The sequence below is a fragment of the Corvus hawaiiensis genome, chromosome 24 (assembly GCF_020740725.1).
Source record: "Corvus hawaiiensis isolate bCorHaw1 chromosome 24, bCorHaw1.pri.cur, whole genome shotgun sequence".
In the NCBI taxonomy this organism is placed as follows: Eukaryota; Metazoa; Chordata; class Aves; order Passeriformes; family Corvidae; genus Corvus; species Corvus hawaiiensis.
The window spans coordinates 1,658,916-1,681,266 of NC_063236.1; the positions used below are offsets into that span (position 1 = coordinate 1,658,916).

Consider the following 22,351-nt stretch of genomic DNA (forward strand, 5'->3'; position numbering starts at 1 on the left):
CTCCAGGCAGGGCACTCCAGACCCTGAGGCAGGGCACCCCAAGACCCAGGCTGAGCATCCCAAACCCCCAGGTGGGGCACTCCAAGCCCAGGGCAGGGCACCCAAGATCCTCCATATCCTCATGCCCTGCCCAGAACCAGCAGCTGCCCTTTGCTGCCCTGTTCCTTCCAGTCTCTAACTGGGCGCAGACCAAGGCAGCAGCTGTGATGTGCTGAGAACGCTTCGGAGCTGAACCCCTTGAACGGCCACATTATCCCACACCAGCTCCGCTTCCATCCCGGGGGGCTTCGGCCGTGAAACCTCTCAGAGCAGGAGGGCTGGTGGCCATGGCCCTCTGGAGCAGCCCCAGCCCCTCACGGGCAGAGGGAGAGGGTTGGCACGAGGCTGGAGCTGGGTTTATTATGGGATCCAACGGTGCTGCTGGATAGGAGGAGGTGAAGCCATAAATGGAGCCATGCAGGGGTGCCGAGGCCCATCCTGCTGCAGTGCCCAGTGCCCAGCACGGGAGGTTCGGCAGCTCTTAGGCGATAAAATAGCTTTACACTTTATTAAATATATTAAATCTTAATAATTAAATAGTTATGTGGCAAAGCTGGTTCTGCTGAACATCCCATCCTGGTCATGTCCAAACATCTCCAAGTATGGGGTGGATTTTGGGATGGCAGGGAGCAACGCGGGATGAAGCCGGCCGAGCCAAAACACCTCGGAAAAAACCAAAATATTGGCAAAGACCCAAAAGGGCACTTCTTTGGCAAGGGGCATGCTGGCTGCTCGGCAAGGAAGGATCACCATGGGACCCCCAGCTTGGCAGGTCCCTGCAGCACACGGAACGCTCAGGCCACGCTCGACGCCGGCAGCTCCTCGTACTTGGGATCCCCACAATCCACGGTGCGGATCTGGCCTGGCCAGGGCGGTGCTGCCCTTGGACCGTCCTTTCCCAGCGAGACCCATCCCTCCTTTAGCGAGGGGTGCGCCGGGCACCGCAGTTCTGCCGGGGAATTCCTGCCGCTGCCAGCGCCGGGCGGGCGGGTCTGGGCAGCTCCGCGGCCGGCGCTGGGTGGGTGCCCCGAGGGCTGGGGGTGCAGCAGAGGTTGGTTCTGTCATCGGTGCCCCTCGCCGTGGCGTCCAGCCTGGGGGCTCGGGGTGGGCGACCAGCTGCCATCGCCGCCGTCCCGGCGAGACGCGCCGGTGTCGGGTGACGGATCCGGGGGTATTTTTATGGCCGGGTGGAAGATTCCTCCTTTGGTGGTTTTATTTGGATTTTTTTCCTATTTTTTCCGTCCTTGCAGATTCAAACGGCTCGAAGGGGGGGTGGGAGAGGCAGGGGCTGTGAGCAAATCCCCTCTGTGACCGGAGCCATCCCGTCCCCGGCGCAGCCCGTAAGCGGCTCCGGTGTGTTCCCGGCACTCACTGCTCCGCTTTTGGCTTCTCCACGGAATTGTTCAGCTTCTTCAACGTCTTTTTAATGCGCAGCGCGGTGAGACGGGCCGAGGGGCTCTGGTACCAGCACTCCTTCATGATCTTCGCCAGTGCCGACAGAACCTGGGGAGGCACAAAAAGAGGGATAGATGAAAGGGCTTAATGGGTAGCAAAAGTCCGGCTCGGGCTGAGAGGGGAGCGGTCCCCCGGGACTCACCGAGTCGGAGAAGAGGCGGTTGGGGATCACGGGGGTCTGCTGGTCCACACACACCACCTTCTTCATGTCCTCGAAGCTGGGGTCGCTGGGCACGGCGTCAAAGAAGGGCGGCCGATACTCCTCCACGATGCCTGCGGGAGGGGGCTGGCGTGAGGACGGGGGAGAGCGAGGGGTTCACCCCCATCCTGCACATCGTGGGCTGCCCGCAGGCTCCGGCACGACCGAGCTGCTCCCTGCCCGGGGGGGCACGTGGGGAATTGCCGGTGGGATGTGCCTCACTGGACACACGGGGCGGTGGGAGCTGGCTCTGGCGCTGGCTCCGGTGCCACTGGTGGCTCCAGCACCAACTACAGCCCTGGCACTAGTCCAGCACCAGCCCCACCACGAATATCAGCTCCGGCACCAGGTCCAGCACCGATACCAGCCCTTGGCACTGTGGCCACCTCCACTCAGCACCTGTTGGCCAGCCTGCCAGCTGGCCCAGCTAATCTCTGCTTAATGCTTCCATATGTCCGTGTCCCCGTGGGATTTAATGTCTCTGGGAAGCCACGAGCCCCCACCAGCTCCCTGCACCCCAAGGGGTGACCCCCAAACCTCAGGGTGCCCTGGAGTTCCCCATCCCCGATTCCCTGAGGAATGAAGGGTGGACTCTTCATGTCCTGGAGAGTGAGCGATCCTGGAAGGGTTAAACCCAGCCGGCTGAAGGCCATTCCTGCGTGCGCATGGCTGGGGTAATTAGGAGTAAATGTGTAATCTGAGGGAGCCCTGGGGCCGTAAATGAGATTATCCGGGCCAGACTGCGCCTGGGGGGACCTCCTGCCCCACCCGCCAGCGCCCACCATTTAATTAATGCTTTTACCGGACTTTGCCGTGATGAGCAGCACTGGCCAGGCTGCCCCAATTAGGTTCATCCCCAGCGCGGGGGGTCCCTACCCCTTGCCCCAGTCCCGAGCTGCCGAGCCAAACCCGGCGGCCGGAGGTCCCGGCCGTGGCCGCTTTCCAGGCAGCGCTTGAAGCTGCTTGTTTTCTAATCAGCGCTGAACAAACAAAGCACTGATTGAGTCTAATGGGCCCTTTAATCAGGGAGCCGGGTGCTGACACTAGATTACAGTGTTTATAATTTACAGCTAATCTTCTGGGCGAAGGAAAGGGGGAAAAAAAACCAGCAAGAAAAGGAGGGAAGGCGGGAACGGGTTCGGAGCCTCACGGGGAGCCGGGAGCGAGCGGAGCCGGCAGCCGGGAGCTGCTCACCATTGACCACCGTCCGCCGGGTGATCTCCCAGAGCACCAGCCCGTACGCCCAGATGTCCGTCTTCTTGTAGGACTCGAAGCAGTCGGTGCGGATCTGCTCGCTCAGCACCTCCGGGGCCATGTAGCGCTTGGTGCCCACCCGGGGGTTGTTGCCGATGTCCAGGTAGTCGCTGCCCTGGGAGTGCATGACAGCCAACCCTGGGGGGACAGATCACTGAGTTATTTGGGATGGGAAAGACTTTTAAGGTCATCAATTCAACTATAAAATGCTGGGATACCGGCCCTGGTCAGTGCTGTGCTGGTGCTGCATCCACGAGGCTCAACATCCCTGAGTTACCAAAACCCCAGGACACCACGTCCTTGGGGCACCACCACCCTGGGGCATCACATCCCTGGAACGTTACATCCCCAGGGTACCACATTCCTGGAGCATCGCATCTGTGGGGTCCCACATCCCCGGGGTACCTTGTCACGGGGGTACCACATCCCTGGGTACCACATCCCTGGGTACCACACCTCTGGGAGCTGCAACCCCGGGTATCACAGCCCTGGGGTTTCACCCCCCTATATATACCTGGGGTACCACATCCCACCCCTCCATCTCACCCAGGTCTGCGATGCAGCACTGCCGGTTGCTTTTCACCAGGATGTTCCTGCTTTTCAAGTCCCGGTGGGCGATGGCGGGTTTGCCTTGCGTGCCAAAAATCTCCACATGGAGGTGGACGAGGCCGCAGATGATGGAGGAAGCCAAGCCCAGGCAGGTCTCCACATCCAGGGCCGTCCTCTGCAGGTAGTCGTAGAGTGAGCCGTTCTCGTGGTAGTGGGTGATGAGCCACAGCTGCGTGCTGGAGTTCCTGGACGTCATGTCAGAGGCGATGAAGCCTGGACAGGGAGAAAGACGTGGGACCACAGACCCACCACGCTCTGCCCCCACTTCTCCAGCCCTCCTGGGCCCCCCACTCACCCAGGATGTTGTCGTGCCGGAGGAGGACGGTGTTGTAGATCTCTGTCTCGCGGAACCACGACTGCTCGTCCCGGGAGGAGAAGATCTTCACGGCCACGCTCTCCCCATGCCACACGCCTCGCCACACCTCACCATAGCGCCCTTTACCTGCCGCAGCCATGGCACCGCATCACTCAGAGCACTCCCAAGGCCCACCTGGGTCCCGTGTGGGACAGCGATGGAGCACCACAGGGTTCCTTAACCTCGGCCAACATCCACTCACCCACCCAGCTGCTCCCTCCCTCCCCAGTCAGCAGGACAGGGGGAGAACTTGGGGTTGCTATTGGGTTTTGGCTGACAGGGTTGGGTCCAACCCCCCTTTCTGGTTTGAATTTGTGGTGCCATCACTCAAGCTCCAGCTGGGGGTGACTGGGGCAGCCGCCCCCCCCCTCGGCCGCTCTCCTTACCCACACACTCCATGAGGGTGATCTGCCGAGCCACCGTTCGCTGGACGAGGAAGGGCAGCCCGGAGCCACTGCCCGTGGTGCAGTCATCATTGAGCAGGTCCTGCGCAAACAGGGTGGCCATGGGGTCGTGGCCATGGGGTCATGGCCACGGTCAGGGTGGTCATGGTGGCCACCCCCCACCCACACACACCTTGGGCACATTTGGGGTGTCTCATGGAGCTCACCCACCTCTAAGGTGCTGTCTCCCACCATGGATGCCTTCAGCATGAGGTCTGTGTCACCAAAGTCACTATGCTTGTGGCGGTGCTGGGCCACCTTCCAGCAGAAGAGTGCTGTGAGTGCCACGAGGACGAGGAGGGCGAGCAGTGGGACGAAGATCATCAGGAGGAGGTTGGGTAGGGAAGGCGTCTTTCCCAGGGCATCTTCTCCTGGGTAGGGGAAACGAGGGATGGGAGCATGAGGGTGGACCTGGGTGGGTGGAGGTCTGGGGTTTGGCCTTGAACCTGGGGAGAGTGTCTCTGCATTGGGATCAACCCCATGGGTGGCAGCTCTGCAGGCACAGCCCAAGAAGGGACACCTGAGGACATCTTGGTGGCCCTTTCTCACTTGGGAAAAGGTGGCTCTGTACGTGCTGAGTGAGGACAGGGACAATCTTGAGACCCAACCACATCTCCAGCCACGTGGGCAGCTCGTCCCCTCTCCCCCATGCCCCTGTACCTTGCAGGAAGATCTCCAGCTCGGCGTTGCACATGCGGGACTTGCAGCACCTCATGCCGTACTGCTCCGTCACGGGCGTTTGGCAGTGCTCCAGGATGTTCTGGGAGAAGCAGCCCCGGTGCTGGGTGATGGTCCCCTCCTCCTTCCTCTTGCTGACGAAGCACACCTTGCCCGTGCAGTTGGGTTGGCTGCAGTGGGGCACGTCGCAGGCACACAGCAGCTCCTCTGCGGGCACCAGGAGGGGACACATTGTGCCATGGGGTCACCCCACTGCCCACCCAGGAGCTTCAGTGGCTTTGGGGACAGGGACATTGTCCTAAAGACTCCTGAACCGAGTTTTGAGAGTGGGCAGCCTCCTAGAAGGAGGGGAAGGCTGCTGTGAGCACTCAGTACAGGGAGTCTGTCCTGACAGCTCCTGGGAAACCCCAGGAGAGGATCCAAGTGCCAGCCCTGAACCTGGGTGTCACCTGCTCCCACACCCCCAAGAGGCTCTACGGAATGGACTGTGCCTCCAGCCCCAGCAGCTGGGATTTACTGGGATGCACTGGTTTACAACACACAGGGTCACATCCTGCCCACAGAATCCCAGGGGACGTGGGACCTATGGGAGCCTGATCCCAGGAGCTAGACTGGGATCAAAAGCCCCAAACTCAGCCAGGGCCTCCCCAGTGGGTGTTTTGGGAGCCGGCTGCCAAACCCAGGGTCTTTCCTGGAGTTTTTCCTGACTTCCCTGAAGGCACTTTCCTGCGCCACGGTGCCAGAGTGGCTCAGATGGCGGCCACGCTCCCAAACTCCTAATTTAGCTCTGCCCTTTTGCGCAGAAAATATCCCTCCTGGAATCAGTCAGTTCAGCACGAGGGCAGCCAGACATCCGGTGCTGAGGGGACAGCAAGGGGACAGCAAAGGGACAGAGAGGGGACAGTGAGGGGACAGTGAGGAGACAGCAAGGGGATGGCTGCGGTGGCCATCCTGCACTTCCTGTGTCCCTGCCCCAAAGGCTGCCTGGTGCCAGGGCCGTGGGGTGGTGGCAGGGCCGGTTTGGGGTTGGTGGCCCCATGGGCAGGACAGGGACTTGGTAGAGACCCCAATAAGCTCTGCTGCTCCTCCCTGGCACAGCCACATTATCCTGGCCCTCCCTGCAAAAGCACCCAGCCTGGATCTGTCCCCAGGTCACCTAGTGCTCCCCGGGATGCTGAGCAGCTCCTCCTGCTTCCCACCATTATCATCATCATCATCATCATCATCATCATCAACACGTCTGGGAAAACCCACGTTTTTTAGTACGTGGTGCCAGCCTTTCCCCGTCTCCCCTCCGGTGACAGCAAAGCACTTGATCTACCACAATTAACTAAGCCGAGATCCTCTCTGGGGGATGGGCCAGCATTCCAAAGGGGCACAGCACAGTCCCTGAGGAGCCCAGCTTCCACCCTGGGTTTTATTTTGGGCACAGATGCTCCCAAAAAGCCGAGGGCTTATTTTAACCGGCTGTCACCGCATGGCACTGGCACTCACCGGCTGCGAAGCTGAGGGACAGGGTCATCAGCGCCAGCACCACCCGGCCACCGGCTCCACACGGCATCGTCCTGTGGGGAGCAGAGGGGTGAGAGCAGCCCTGGCACCCCCAGCCCCCCCAAGGGGCTCATCACCACCCGTGGGGGCTTTGGGACGGGAGAGGGAGAGGGCAAGGCAGAGACGGAGTGAGGTAGGATGTGCTGCTTCCAACTGAGTTTGGCTCCGGACATCCTGGGCACAGCCCTTCCTGAGAACAGATCCCAGGACCTCCCAAGCTCGGGGCACCTCCCTACCATGGCATGGGATGCCCCTCACGGCCCCACAGTGCTCAGGAATGCACTGGAGCCAGGGCCTTGCCATCTCCACGCAGCCCCAACCTCCTTCCCTTCTCCCAGTGATAGGGACACCGGCATTTCCCACTGCTTCCATGGCTCCTGCTCCCTAAAACCACGCCCCAGGGCCTTGGCAGCCGTGACGATGCCACAGCACTGCTGGAGATTCCAGGTTCGGCAAGAGCCGGGCTGTGGGATGGAGCTCAAAGCCCCCACACCCCCGTGCACAGCCCAGGAGCCGCCAAGCGCCGCTGGCCATGGGCAGGGGCTCAGTCCTGGGGGTGCTTTTGTGTGGAGCTTATCAATGACACGAAGAGAGGTGCTGGGACAGCCAAAAATTCCTTGCTGAGCCTTTGGGGGAAGTTTGGCTATTTTTAATCTTCCTTTTTTTTTTTCCCACTCGTAAAAGAGACGTTTCTGCCAAGGCAAACACGGCGATCCCCCCGCCGCCCCCCGCCTCGCTCCATGGCCGCGGGCTCCCAGCCCCTCCTCAGTTCATTCTTTGTGTTCCCGACATAAACATGGCAAAGGCTCCGTTTCCTGCAATTGAAGAGCCCAGCCCAGGGCTGCTGGGACAGGAATCAAGATTGTTTAGATTCTGGCCTTGATGGGGAAGCGGAGTCACGCAAGCCCGGCCCTCAGGAGCGCACACGGACGTGGCTGACCCCGGCAGGCTCCAGCCATGCCGTAAATCGGGCTTTTCCTCCCCAGAATAACTCACTTGGTTGCTGCTCGAGGGGAGGAAACAGTGACCAGATCCTGGGAGCTGGGGGCTGGTCCTTGGTGCCTCGTGTGAGCAGCGGTGCCAGGCTGACCCATCTGACCCTCGGCTGGGCCAGGATCAGCTTTGTTTTAAAATCCCAACTCCCCTGGAGCTGGGCTGGGATCTGCTTTATTTTAAAACCTCAACCCCTCTGGAGCTGGACTGCTGAATCCTGACCGCCGGGATGCTGCCGAGCACCGCACTTCTTGCACTCCTGAAAGCTCCAGGATGCAGGTTTTCAAAGGGAAGCTGAGTCTCCCAGGTGGTGAATTCCCTCCTTGGAGCCACTTCCACAAAATCCCGAGCCATTAGACAGCTGCAGGATATTTGCCATGAAATACAAAGCAGGCAGGGCCTCACCCAAAACTCTGCTGTGTATGAAACATCGCATGGATCGTCGTCATTACCGAGAGCAAACCTTAATCTGGAGTCATTCCTGGCATCCCACAGGAAAAACATCCCAGGTTCTTCAGCAGTGGCACCAACCAGCCCTGGCGTACCCATCCCTGCCCCTTCCTTCCTCCTTTCTCTTCAGCAGCTCACGTGCCCTCCTGACATCCAGAGCATCTTACCCAGCCTGGCCGGGTGCTATATTACATTCTTTGGGATTTGTAGCATCAGGAGAAGGAAAAACCCTCAAGGGAAACCTGTGGGATGGGACGTGGGTGCCGGCAGGAGTGGCTGGGAGCAAGAGGCAGCCATGCTGCAGCTGGAGGGTCTGGACCAAGAACCAGCCCCGGGGAAGGGGAATTTCCCCATGACCCCATGGAGGGAAAAGCAAAGGGAAAACGGAGCAGGACACAAGAGGGGTTCAGGGAAGGGTGGCTGGGCACAACCCTGGGATGTGCGGGATGGTTCAGGGCTCCCTGCTCTTACCAGGGCAGCTCGGCCGAGCTTCTCAATCCCAGCTCCTCCGCCTTCCCCTGTGGTTTCTGCTGCTGACAGGGGGCTCAGCCACAGGATGTGGCTCACGACTCAGCTCCCTGTGCCACCTTTTCACAGGGGGTCGCACACGGCCGAGACCCCCGTGCCAGCGCCGGTGCCAGCCAGGTGAGCCGGGCGTGTACCGGCCGCAGCGATGAAGGACGGGATGGACAGCGGGGCAGAGCTGGCAGGAGCTTTGCCACGGACACCAAGGCTCCAGCCTGGCTTCAGGCACAGGTGGAGGTTTTCCTTTCCCTGCCCGCAACTGCAGGCAGGTCACGGATGCAGAATTCACCCTCCAGTGGGCTCCTGCACCCCGGCCCCTCTCACTGACGGGAGTCACCATCCCAGGAATGTGCAGCACACAAAGAGAGCAGCAAAACCCGCTCGGGGTCACCTCGGTGCGGGGCTGGCATCGCCTGCGGCTCCTCGTGCAGAGCAGGGACAAGGGCAGCGTGGCTGCCCCAGCCTTACAGCGGGCTCCAGTGCCCGCACTGGGAAAGAGCTCCATGGTGGGCTCTCCCCAGCCTGGCTTTGGAGATGGAGCCTCTTTAGTGCCCCTTCGGGTCTTCCTTGCCCACCCCTCCTCTGAGAGACCTGGGATTTGGCTGTGCAGAAGGGGAGCATCGAGGCGGCATATTCTGTGCTGCTGGAGCCCACTGCTCGCTGCAGCCCTCGCTAGCGGAGCTCTCAACTTTCCCTCATTTTCCCCCATGCCGTTTCAAAATACGCCCAAATTCCCCATTTCCCACATCAATTCCAGCCTTTCCGTTGCAGTTGCTTATTACTTCAGCTCTTTAGCAAGGACCTGGGGACAGATCCTGCCACCACCACGCTGATGTGAACCCAGATTCACGCCCCTGGCCCAAATTCCAGCCTCTCGACCCTGATGTCAACACCAGCGTCCCATGGAACACAAAGAAAACGGAGCCAAATCCTGATTTCAGGGGCAAATCAGGAGGGAAGCACTGAGCTCGGTGCAGCCCCAGACCCCACGAGCGCGTGGCTCTTCCCCACTCACCTACAGCATCCACGTCCTGCAGGAGCCCACGGCACTGCCCGGCCCTGGCGAGGCTCTCCCGGCCGCGATCCCGCTCGTGGATCTGGCTCAGCCGGGGCAGCTTTGCTCCGTGCCCCGAGCCCTGACTCGGAGGATCTTCATGGATCTGCTCCCCTCCCGCCACCCATCCTGTCACCGTGGGGGCTCCCACGGCCGTGCCCGTCCCGCTGGGGGAATGTCACCCTTCCCGGCCTGGCTGCAGGGGCTCGGCTTGGCGACCCCGTTGTCCGACGCAGCCGTTTGGCAGCTGCTCTGTGGTCTGGATGTGGGAGAAGTCAAAAAAATGTTTCTTATTACTGCCTCTTCCTGCCTGGCTTCTCTCCACCACTCCCAGCTAATAAAGCATTTCCTATTGCTGAGCACACAGCCACGACCAGCCTCCCTTCCTCCCGCTCACCGGGCCCCAGCTCCATCCTGGTTGCTTTCCCCTGCCTGTTACTCCCTCCTTGTCCTTCACCAAGCGCTTTCCCACCCCAGTCTCCCAGTTTCCATGGCAAACCCTATGCCATGGTATGGACATGGCCACCACCACTTCACCCCAAGCATCCCAAGGTCTTCAGCAGGAGCACAGCTGGTTGCTTTGACACGGGTGGGGATGGGAATGTTCTAGAGAGATGCCATGGGAATGACCTTGACCTGCTTGGCCATCCCTCCTTCTCCAGCCCTCATGGGGATGGAGCACCGTGGCAGAGCCAAGGGGCTCCCTGGTTATTCCATGCTGGCCCCAGCAATTCCAGGGTGCAGTGCTGGAGGGCAGGGGAGGATTCCACCCTGGTGGCATCAGGGCGTGGCACCGAATGGCCGCTCCGCTGGAGATGTGGAGCCCTGGCTGCGGGCATGGAGCAGGGCACGGTGGCCTGAGAGGCTTCGCTTGGTGCCCTGCGCTGGCACAGCCCCGCTGTTCCCACACGGCGCCGTGGTGGCGGGCACCGGGACGGTGGCGGGCACTGGGACACCGTCGGCAGGGCCGTTCCCACGGCCGGAGCCCGGGCACTTCCCGCTCCCCCAGCACCCACGGGACCGTGGGCAGCGGAAGCGCTGCTTCCCGTTTTGCCGCTTTCGGGGCTGTTCTTTGGGTCACCCCAATCTCAGCTGCTTCTCCCTCCTCCCGCCCCCACCTCTCCCTCCAGTGCCATCTCGAGCCCCATCCCCGCCTTTCTGCCGGCTGCTCCCCGGCACCGTGACCGCTCCTGAATTGCAGCCTCTTTCCTAAGGCGGTGACCGGGCCGGATTTACCTCCCCGCTGCCGTCGCATCACCAGCCCCAACCGCATCACGAACCCACCCGGAGCCTCCCCGGGCCGGGACACGGTGGCGGCGGAGCTTTGAATCTCGCCGGCCGCCTGGCCCCGCTATCAGCCGCGATCTAGGAGATTTAAACAAACAAAAGCACAAAACCAGGATAAAACATGAAGGACCTTCACATGTGACTTTGCCCGTGCGGGACCGGGAGCTTTGCGAAGCGGCGCGGGGGAAACGGGCAGTTTCCATCAGATAGGGGCTGCCCGGGAGGAAGCTGGTGCCTGCAGACGCCTTATCTCCGTGACCATCTCTGCTCCAGGCGGGTCTCAGTGATCCGGCCGGATTGGCCCCTCCCGGGGTTATTCCTGGATGGTTCTTGCATCCCTTCCATGGGAGCAGACACAGGGCATCCTGCTTTTACGGCGGCGGGCAGGAGTTATTCTGGGCAGGCGAGCGCGCCAGCTCTCTGGCAAGCGCTGCTGCTGGCTGCTTTGATCCCTGCAACTGCATCTTTCAAATGGGCCACCTTCCTTTTTAAATCATTAACCATCGCTGGGGGGATAAATACTAAAGAACTTCTGAAAGTTCCTAAATCCTAATCCCGGGCGACTCGAAGGGCAAGGATGGGTGGGAGCCCTGGGCCCAGCTGCAGCTGTGGCACTGTCGCCGTGGGAAAGTGAATTCCTCCAGAGTGGGATTGACTGTAGAGGAAGGTGATGGGCAAATCAAACCCTCCGCAGGTTTGATTGCCCCGGTTCCAGCCCTTGTCTGGGGCACACAGGGTGAATCAGCAGCGCTGGGCACCACCCAAACAGCACCACGACCCACAGTCCCATGCCAGCCCTGGAACAACCTCCCGTCACCCCTTGAAGCCAAAGTGAGACTTTCCTTCATCCTCCGGGTGCTCATCGCTGTGATTTCATCGTGCAGAAGGGAAGGGGCATCCCTGCACCACAGCCGGACCCTCCACAGGCACATCCAGCCGTCCCTTGGGGTCTCACTGAGCCACTCCCGTGGCGGCAGAGGGGGATGAGGGGCCGGCGGGAGCCCGTCTCTCCCTTCCCCCTGCGTGGCAGGAGCCAGGCTGGCACGGCTCATGCCACGGCTGCTCCATGTGCCGCCCGCCCCCGGCTCATCTGCGAGCCGCAGGGAGCTGGCGAAGGAGGGCAGCCACGTGCCGGGGAGCCCGAGCGAGCCAAAGGATAGAGGGGAACAGCCGGGGACGCTGCAGCTCCTTCCCCACGAGAATGCTTCCCCACCTGCGGCCCAGCCCAACCTCCCAGTGCCCCACAAAGGGCGGAGCTGCAGCCTCAAAGTGGGGAGCGTGGACTCCCGTGCCCCTAAAAAGGGGGTGGTGCAGGGAGGGGGCTCCACACCTGGCCAAGAATTATTTACGAGCTGGGTAACTTTTGCTCCGAGCACCTCCTGGCGTCAAACTCTGCCCACGCTGCACGAGCCGGCACCGCAGCTTCGCGTTCCTACACCCTGGGATGGAGCTGGATTTGAGAGGACCTGGAAATATGGGAACACCAGCACCCTGCTGCTGCAGCGCCGGAGCTCTGGGGGGAGCTGGGGATGGAGCCCACGAGTACCCCAGGCTTGGTTTCGCTTGGTTTCCAGCCTGTGCCTGGCAGCTGGTGCTCCTTCCGCAGCGTGGAGCTGTGCTGAGCCCTGGTGTATCCATCCACCACACAGGAGCACACAGGAGCGGGGAACGTCACTGAGGATGTGACAGGGTGGCCAGGGGACACTGGCAGCAAAGGGGGAGCGTTCCTGCCAGCCCCACAGCAACCCCGAGCTTTATTCATGGAATCAATCCCGTTAGCATGGCAACCACTTCCATTTTAATTTGCTCAGCCACATTCCAACGCACGCTGCGGAATCGAGAGCTGGGGGAGATCAAAGAGGCAGGAAAAAAGAAAAAAAAAGAGGAGGAAAAAACAGAGGAAGGACTCGTGCCACAGTCCTGCTCCCTGGCATCCCTGGAGCTCGGTGCAGGGTCTCAGCACAGAAGTGCCCAGCACAACACGTACCATGCTAGCCACCCTTGGGGTGGAGAGGACAAGAGGCCAGGCAGGGGCCTGTGAACCCTCGGGGATATTTCAGCTGGGTGCGTCCTCCTCCCTTGGACATTCCCATCCACCGGGAGCAAAACCACCCCTGTGCCAGAGAAGCCAGTGGATCCAAGGGGACAGCGAGACCCTTGTCCCCACCCTGCCACCTCCTGCCTTAACCTTTCTTCTTCTTTTTCTTCTTCTTCTTCTTCTCCCCGCCCTTGGCCTCCTCAGCCGCTCTCTTCTCCTCCTTCAGCGCCTTGTACCTCCACTGAGGCGGCTGCAGCAGGTTCTTGTCCTTCACACGTGGCGTCCACTCCCTGGCAGAGGACTCAGAGGTCTTGCTCACTTTGATTTTGGGGATGGGCTCCCCAGGGAAGATGATGTTGCCACGCCGCAGCCACAGCGGGAGGAAGCTCAGGAGGCGGCTGGGCGGCTGGCGCGGCGGCAGCAGCCGGACCCCGGACACAGCTTGGCCGTTGCAGGATGATCCTGCGGTGCTGGGGCGCGAGGACGTCTCTGACTCGTCCTCTGGATCCGGCACGTGCTGCCCGAGGATCTCCGGCACGGACAGCCTGCGCTTGCCCACCTCGGGCGGGCTGTCGGGGCAGATGGTTTGGCAAGCAGTGGCCACGAAGGGGCTGGCAAGGGACGTGGTCATCCTCACCATGTGGTCCATCACACCGTCCTCCTCGGCATCGCGGGGGATGTTGAAGGTGAACATGGATCGGATCTTCTCCGACAGCCTCTTGCTCCTGGATTTGGGGCTCAGGGCCTTGGCCACCAGCTCGGCCAGGGCCGGCCACTCGGGCTGGTACTGGGTTCCAAACTGCTCTGCGCGCGGGCGCCGCAGGAGGGTCCGGATGCGCACGGTTGTCTCGAAGCGGCCGGTGAAGGTCGCCCATTCCCTGGCTGTCTTCCCCTTCACGGCATCCACCGCTTGCAGGTCAGCTCCTGGAGACAGTGGAGAGCATCACCACGACATCCCACCCTGAGCAGCAGAGCCACCCCTTCCCAAAACCCCGGAGAGCCCCTGGGGAGGTGCTCACCCGCCAGGAGCAGCGCGGTGACGCAGTCCTGCCGCCCCTGCACCGCTGCCTTCATCAACGCCGTCAGGCCCCGGGGATCTCGCTGGTCCACCTCGAGCGCAGGGTAGTAGTTGAGGAGGTAGTTGACAATGGTGATGTGTCCTTAACAGCCAGAGAGAAGCTGTGTTAGAGTTCCGACAGCTAACGGGGACAGCGGCTGGGGCCTGCTGGACAAAGGATTTCGCAGCTGCATTCCGTGGGGGTGCAGATATGCAGGAGTTTGAAGGGATCAGGATTGAAAAGCTTTGGGTCTATTTAGGTTTGGCCATGGAGGGAACAGCGCTGCTTTAGTGGAGAACACAGGAAAGAGTCCAAAAATGCAAAAAAACCCCCCATAAAATCATGAATTCCAGCAAGGATACAACGGGAATCAAGAGTGACTCCCACTTCAGGACCCTTCTCTTTCCCCTCCTGGTAAACTGGGGGGAGGGAGCTAGACTAGCAAAGAAAACCATCGTGGCTGGAGGTTTGGGCCCTACACAGAGCTCAGAGCCTTTGGGCAGGTAAATCCCTGCGGCTCCAGGAGCTTTCCTGGAGCTCACGGGGCAGCTCCAGCCCGGCTCTGCCACCCGACACAGCACCTTTGAGAGAACAGCGCTGCAGGAATCTCCATTTTTGCACCAGTTTTAAAGCAGTGCTGAGGTGAACCATTAATGTAGCCGACGACACACATCCCTTGGGACCACGGCTTTCGTGACAGATTGTTTTGTGGTTTTTGGGGGAAGCACAGGGGGGTCACATCCCTTCCTGAGGGGTGTCACTGGTGCTGCCTGTGCCGAGGCCGGGCGCAGTGCTGACCTGCCTGGGCAGCCATCATGAGGGCCGTGTTCCCATCGTTGTCCTGCTGGTTGACGTTGATGTAGGGACACTTCCGCAGCAGCGGCACAATGTCCACAAAGCCCTTGGAGCAGGCGACCATCAGCCCGTTCTGGAGAGGGAACAACACTCAGCACCAGCTCCGCACCACGTTCCCACCACGGTGCTCCCACGGCCCTTCCAAAGCATCCCCCCACCCAAACCAGGCAGGCGCAGGATGGGAGGACGGACGAGGTTCTGCTCCAAGGATTGCATCAACCCCAGGAGACCCATTCCAGCCAGGCCTCTCCCTCCTGCCCCGCCTGCTTTAGCAACCAGCAGCCCTCAGGATTTGCCTGTTCCTGGAAAATCCTCTTTCTACTCTGCAGGGTACACACCCTGCCCACCCCAGCCACTCACCCTCCCATTGATGTCCAGCTCTGTGGCCTCACTCCGGGTCACCCCACGCTCCAGCCTCTCCCACACCAGCTTGGCATCGTTCCTGGCACAGCACTGGTAGAGACTGAGGACCTCGCCACCGTCAGCCTCCGGGGAGACCTCGTAGCAAGGGTAGACGGAGTCGTCGGAGAAGATGCTGCTGGTGTCTGAGGGCTCCAAGGACTCTGACAACGCGTCCTCCTCCTCCTCCTCATAGTGCAGCTCCGGGTCGGAGGCATCCAGGCTGGAAGTGGGAACTGCAGCGTGTTCTCCTCCACTGCAGGCATCTGTCATCCGGCCTGGGCGGGGGGAGCGAGCCCAGCTTGGCCCCGCGCCCTGCCTGGGGCCAGGAGCCTCTGCCGGGTGGATGAGGGGGCACTCGGGACTGTCACTCCCCCTGTGCAGACACAGAGCGGGCGTGGGAACCATGGGGGCTCCGGCATCCCTCATCCCACTGGGAAGCCTCGGCTGCCTCCCGGCCTTCAGCACAGCCCGGGTTCCATCCTCTGCCCCGTGCAAACGGGGGTGTCTGGGTGCTGTGACACCCCAGGAGGGGAGCAGCCCCCCGCGGCACAGTGGGAAAACCAGGGGGACACCTCGGGAATTTGAGGGGTGGGTGAGTGTCCCGCAGTTTAGGTGCTGAGCCCGGGGGGGCGGTGAGATTGGGAACGGCCCCAGGGCTGTAGAGGCGCATCAGGGAACCGAACAGCTGGGCTGCTCTGCGAAGCACCGGTAGGAAGGACACGTCCACCCCCTCAATGGCACACACAGGGTCTGAGCCCTTCCCAGCCGCCCTCCCCTTTTATCCAGGGCACATCCCAATAAATGCAAAGACTTTTCCCAGCGGAACAGCAGCTGGGAGCAGCTCCTGGCTCCCCCAGGACAAAGGACAGCCCTGGAACAGGAGCTGTGGGCAGGGACACGCTGGCTGAGCCTGGCAGCAGGAATTAAACCCTTTTGCTCCTACGCAGAAGCCAACAATTAACTGATGGGTGCCATGAAAGGAGGAAAGCCTTCAGAATTCCACTAAACTTTCCCACCCCTTAGATGTTCCCAAACAGGGGATGGGGGATGGTCTTCTCACCTTGATCTTCCCTGGGGCTGCTCAGATCATCCCCGTGGGTCCCTCTTCAGCTGGGCAGCATCCCGGCCACAGCCAAGAGACGCCAAGGGACCGTGGAATGTCCCCTCTGTGCCATCTGCAGGGAAAAAGAGGTTTGTGCTCTGTGGCTGCAGTGGCCTTTTGGCACCAAAGCTGTGACAACCTGCACGTTGATGTGGGCTCAGCTACCCAAGAGATCTTAAATTAAACTGTAGCTTAAAATGGCTCCATCCACCCTGAGCAGGATCAGGACAGGATTTAATGTCTTTAGCCAAGGAGCTGCTGGGAGCCCTGGGCTGTATTTTTATACCTGTCTCCCTTTGGCGTGGCAGTGCTGCTTGAGCAATCCCACAGGCTCAGCTGAAACCCCAAAAACTCCTCCCACCTGACCTTTTATCCAGGTGAATTGGCTGAGCAGATAAATCTGGGAAGCTGCTGTTCCAGCCAAGGGCTTGGACACCTGAACTGTGCAGGCGCACTCCGTAAACTCTGTGATTTCCCCTTGAAAGGTGCCTTGGAGTTTCCATCCCTCCTGCTCCACTAGGAATGGATTCCAAAGCTCCAAGGGCAGCCTTAGCCCAGGAGTTGCAAAAATTGTTTCCCGAATTACCCGTGCAGCCCGACTGCTCCCTTATCTTCAGCTTTAAAGGGTTTTGTTGCTGTTGCTGTTGTTTGTCTGTGGTTGGGAGGTTTTTATGTGTTTCCTGAAGTTCAAGGGCCATCTGGACTGTGAGATCTGGGACAGGGAACTTCTAGTCCCTGGATCAGCTCTTTTCTTGCCTAAAAGGCAGGAGTTTGGTGCCAAGGAAATCGTGGGAGGCCACGTTCCCCGTTTTCGGCAGCCACTGAGGCAGAGTCCCAAAGGGCACTTTGCTGCATCCTTGAACATGAAAATGGGGATCAGATGAAGGATCCCAGCTGTTTCCTCTGTGCTGGGAAGCACAAGCTGCGAATCCTGGTGCTGAGTATGAGGATCCTGGCGCTGAAAGTCCCGATGCTGATGCTGAACACGAGGATCCCAATGCTGAGTGTCAGAATCCTGATGCTGAATGTCCGGACCCCAGGCGTGGCATGGCCATCACGGTGTCACCCCGGTGTAACACCTCCTGCCGCCCTCTTGCTCTGCCTTACCTCAGGGAGCAGATTTAGGGCTTAAGGAATCATCCTGGGAGCCATGTGCCGTAATCTGCTGCCTGGAAAAGCCAGGAGGCTCTGAGTCAGTTATGTAAAGACAGGGCTGGGTGCTGAGATGGGTGCCCAGGTGGGTGCCAGGGAGGGTGGCAGCACGGGAAGGTCTTGGTGGTTGCTACACACAACAGGCAGCCCCTCATCTGCTCCTGAAACACTGCGGGCACGTGATTTCATTCCTGTGGAAAAGAACAGGAATTCTCCTGCAGGAGCTCATGGCTGAAATTAGAATATAAAATGCAAATTTGATACATGCGAGGATGGCTCCTAGGCAAAAGCTGCCAGTACAAACAGGACCCTAATCCCCTAACACTAGCACCCTAACCCTAAAACTCTAACCCTAACCCAACACTAACCTATAAGCAGAAACCTAACTCTAAAACATAACTCTGAAGATAAAAAAAATCCCTACCCCAAAAAAACCCTAATTCTAACCCAAAATCTAACCCTAAAGGCTAACAATAATCCTAACAAAATCCCTAACCCTAAATCATAACGCGAACCCAAACCCATAACCCTGAAGCTAAAACAAAAACCCAAATCAAAAGCAAACCCAACCCCTAACCATAACCCTAACCAAACACTTAACCCTCTCTGTACTATCCCAAACCCTACCCCTAATCGTGACACCAACCCCAACCCCCAACCCTAACCCTACCCACCAAGACCTGCTGGTCCTGGCAGCTTTCATCTGGGAGCAACCCTTGGACATTCACAATTTTAGGAGCCAGAATCCCACATCCGGCCCCAAGGCACCCGGCAGGGCAGCAGAGGATTCCTGTTATCCACAGGAGGAAAAACCCAACGCCCCAGAGTCTTGGGGGCAGAGGAGAGGCACCCGTGGGAGGCCAAGGCCAGTTAGACCAGTCGGTTCTGTCATCTTTCATCCGGGAGCAATCCTCAGACGTTCCCAGTTTATGGAGTCGAAATTCAACTTCTGGCTGTGGGTACTGGGCTGCAAAGGACAGCTTTTCTGCAGAGGAAGGAAAGCAGGGCCCCCCAGTGCCTCGGGGGCAGCCAAGATGAGGTTCCTGGGAGGCCGGGGCAAGCCAGGCACGTCAGTTCTGGCAGCTCTCGTCCGGAGCAGTCCTCGGACGTTCGCAGGTTTAGGACGTGGAATCCCATTGTCCGCCTCAGGCGCCTGGCTGTGACAGAAGGGTCTTTTCCATGGGAAGTAAAGGCTGGTGCCCCAGGGTCTTGGGAAGAGATGAGAGGTGGCCCCTGGCAGTCTAAGGCCAGCCAGACCTATCGGTCCTGGCAGTTTGGGAGCAACCCTCGAACTTTTGCAGTTTTAGGAGGCGTATTTCCACATTGGACTGCTGGTATTGGCCTGGAAAGATGGCTTTCCTCTACAGGAAGGAAAATCCAGCACCCAGCGTCTCTGGAGCAGCTGAGAGGTGGCCCTCGGGAGGCCACGGCCAGGCAGATCCATGGGTCCTGGCAGCTTTTGTCTGGGAGCGAGCCTCGAATGTTTGCAGTTTAGGAGGGGGAATCCCGCTCGCAACTCCGGGCACCTGGGCATGAAGGAGGGCTTTATTCCACAGGGAGGGAAGTCTGGCAACCCAGTGTCTCAGGGGCAGCTGAGAGGTGGCTCCCAGGAGTCCAAGGCCAGCCACACCCTGGCAGATTTCATCTGGCAACGATCCTCAAACGTTCCTAATTTTAGGAGGCGGAATCCCACTCTCCTCCACGAGTGCCCTGCTTGTTTCCACAGGAGGGAAAGCCTGGCGTTCCACTGCCTCGGGGGAAGATGAGAGGCAGCCCCCGGGAGTTCAAGCCCAGCCAGACCTGTTGGACCTGAATGTTCTTGTCTGGGAGCAATCCTTGGACATTTGCAGTTTTAGGAGGCAGAATCCCACTTTTGGCCATGGAGGCAGCAAAGGATGGTCCTTTCCCACAGGAGGGAAAGCCTGGCCCTACCTTTGCCATGCCCTGCCCGGCCTTGCCTGCTTCTCCTAGGGCTCTCCTTGCCTTGCCTACCTCTCCCTTGCCTTGCCTCGTCAACCCAACCCTTGATTTTCCTTGCCCTGCTTCCCCTCCCTTACCTGGAATTGCCTTTCTCACACAGCCCCTACTTTGACTTCCCGTCCTGGGTGTCTCCAAAAATGTGCATTGTGTTCCACATTTCTCCTCTCTCGATCCACGCAGTTGGTGTTACTGTCCCTTTAGGGCCATGGGGTGTTTTACTCTGGTTTGCCGAGGTGGGAGGTTTTGGGGGGTCCCTTGAAAAGACAGGGACAGGCACACACAGAGCTCTCTTTTTTGTTCTTGCCCAGATGCCAAGAGAGTTGCCTGGGGCAGGTTTCCCAAGCCCAGTCAGCGAGAGGCAGAAGATCTCTTTTGTTCCTCTCTGAGTGTTGGAGAATCTCAATACCTTTTTGGCCGCTCTTGCTGGGGTAACTAATGAGAGATAGTTTCTTCGAATTTTTTTCCTAACCCCCCTTGCCTTGTCTTCCCGACCCCTCCTTGTCCTTCCTTCGGCTCCCCTGCCTTGCATTGCCTTTCTCACCCACGCACCACCTTGACTTCCCTACCCCTTTTCCCCTGGCTTTGCCTTGCCTTGCCTGCTCCTCCTATGATTCCTCTGCCTTGCCTCCCCCTCCCTTGCCTTTCCCTTCCCAACATTGCATTTCCTTGCCATTCCAGGCCATCTCTTGCCTTGCTGTGCATGCTCCAACTTCGCACTTCCTTACTGAGCCCTCTGTGTCCTACCCTTGCCCTTCTTACCCCTTCACTGCCTCGTTTTGCCTTGCTCACCCATTCCCCACCTTGACTTCTTTACCCCTTTTTTCCTGGCCTGCCCTTCCCTTGCAAGCCTCTCCTCTGACTTGCCTTCTCTTGCCTCCCCCAACCTTGTCTTGCCTTGCAAACCCACCCCAGGCCTTGCCCTGCTTACCTTTCCCTTCCCTGCCATGGCCTTACTACTCATCCCCCACCTCATCCTCCTCACCTCGTCCGTCTCTGTCTTTACCTTGCCTTCACTGCCTGGCCTTTGCCTTGCCCTGCCCTGCCCTGCCCTGCCCTGCCCTGCCTACAACTTCTGGGCCTTCTCTCGCCTGCCACTCCACCCACCCTTTGGGTTCCTCCTTCTTGCCCTGCTCTTGCCTTGCCTTGCCTGCCCCAACCCTGCATTGCCTTAGCAACACATCTGCCACCTTGCCTTGAACAGTGTTGCATCTCCATCCCTCTCCTCGACTTCCCTTCCCTTTTCTTTTCTGGCCTTGCCTGCCCTGCCCTGCCCTTCCTTTGACCTGCCTTCTTTGCATCCCACTCCCATCTCTTCCCTACCCTTTCCTTGCCTTGCCTTGAATTAGCTACAACTCCCTTGCCTTGCCTTGCCTTTCATTGCCTTTCTCCCTTGCCTTGCCTTGCCTTGCAAACCAGCCTCTTGCCCTGCTCTTCCCTGCCTACCCCTCTTGCTTGGCACGGGCTTGCACACCCATCCCCTCCCTTGCCCTGCCTCTCCTACCCCAACCCCGCATTGCGTTACCGACCCCTCTGTCTCCTTCCCTTGACCTTCCCACCACTCCTTTGCCTGGCACTGCCTTGCTCACTCATCCCCCACCTTGACGTCCCTTCCCTCCTTCCTTGCCTTGCCTTGTCTTGCCTGCTCCTCTTATAGCTCATTGCCCAGCAAACCCGCCCCTTGCTTTGCCTAGCTCTGCCTACACTTCCCTTCCCTTGCTTTGCCTTTCATACCCATCCCTGCCTTGACCTGCCTATCCCTTTCTTCCCACACTTGCCATGCCTTGTCGTCCTTTCCTTTCCTTTCTTTTCCTTTCCTTTCTTTTCTTTTCCTTTTCTTTCCTTTCCTTTCTTTTCCTTTCCTTTTCTTTCTTTTCCTTTCTTTTCCTTTCTTTTCCTTTCTTTTCCTTTCCTTTCTTTTCCTTTCTTTTCCTTTCTTTTCCTTTCCTTTCTTTCCTTTCCTTTCCTTTCCTCCTTTCCTTTCCTTTCCTTTCCTTTCCTTTCCTTTCCTTTCCTTTCCTTTCCTTTCCTTTCCTTTCCTTTCCTTTCCTTTCCTTTCCTTTCCTTTCCTTTCCTTTCCTTTCCTTTCCTTTCCTTTCCTTTCCTTTCCTTTCCTTTCCTTTCCCTTTCCCTTTCCTTTCCCTTTCCCTTTCCCTTTCCCTTTCCCTTTCCCTTTCCCTTTCCCTTTCCCTTTCCCTTTCCCTTTCCCTTTCCCTTTCCCTTTCCTTCCTTCCCTTCCCTTCCCTTCCCTTCCCTTCCCTTCCCTTCCCTTCCCTTCCCTTCCCTTCCCTTCCCTTCCCTTCCCTTCCCTTCCCTTCCCTCCCCTCCCCTCCCCTCCCCTCCCCTCCCTCCCCTCCCCTCCCCTCCCCTCCTCCTTTCTTTGCCTCTCCTCACCTCACCTCGCCTTGCCTTGCCTTGCCACCACAGCCCGTGGCATAAATCAAACCTCTCTTGATGGGAGAGAGTTTTTAAAGTCCTTGCCAGGAGTTAGTTCGAGAGACAAACGGAGACTTTTAGTCTTTGCTGCTGCTAGATAGTTGTTTATTAAGTCTTATCAAAGAAACAGAGTCACTAGCATGATCCACACACAGCACAGAGCAGAGGATGCAGGAGAAAGCTGAATTATCAAGTTTTACACAGCCTTTTAAAGATAATTTAACCAATGGTTACTAAAAACGTACATTATTTTCACTTTCCTACCAATTATTCAGTAACACAGCCAGGAACTGTGGAATTCTTTGTCCATCCCAAATTACTTTTACTGCAGAACATGGAGTAGTAGAAAAGAAGGTTTGGAGAACAACAACAATCCTCCATTTTGATGTTTTTTGCTCTTATCTATTTATTACAAGGAGAAGCCCAAAACCTCTAAATT

At 58.8% G+C, this 22,351-nt stretch overlaps 2 protein-coding genes across 3 annotated transcripts; both read right to left on the minus strand.

Moving 5' to 3' along the window:
* Positions 1–520: 520 nt before the first annotated feature.
* Positions 521–10,678, minus strand: ACVRL1 (activin A receptor like type 1). Its single transcript, XM_048327528.1, has 10 exons — positions 9,567–10,678; positions 6,527–6,597; positions 5,015–5,239; positions 4,526–4,725; positions 4,298–4,397; positions 3,852–3,998; positions 3,494–3,769; positions 2,888–3,085; positions 1,637–1,767; positions 521–1,542 (listed from the first exon to the last, which is right to left on the minus strand). Exons 2-10 carry the CDS (start codon positions 6,591–6,593, stop codon positions 1,408–1,410), a joined length of 1,479 nt encoding a protein of 492 aa, XP_048183485.1. The 5' UTR covers positions 6,594–6,597; positions 9,567–10,678; the 3' UTR covers positions 521–1,407.
* Positions 10,679–12,563: 1,885 nt separating this feature from the next.
* Positions 12,564–16,635, minus strand: ANKRD33 (ankyrin repeat domain 33). 2 transcript variants are annotated; one of them, XM_048327545.1, is made up of 5 exons: positions 16,306–16,635; positions 15,204–15,520; positions 14,787–14,916; positions 13,950–14,090; positions 12,564–13,854 (listed from the first exon to the last, which is right to left on the minus strand). In XM_048327545.1, the coding sequence occupies exons 2-5, from the start codon at positions 15,513–15,515 to the stop codon at positions 13,076–13,078; spliced, it is 1,362 nt and encodes a 453-aa protein (XP_048183502.1). In that variant the 5' UTR covers positions 15,516–15,520; positions 16,306–16,635; the 3' UTR covers positions 12,564–13,075. The 2 variants fall into 2 exon arrangements, with proteins under 2 accessions (XP_048183502.1, XP_048183501.1); XM_048327544.1 differs by having other exon boundaries at positions 15,204–15,618.
* Between the last annotated feature and the right edge of the window lie 5,716 nt (positions 16,636–22,351).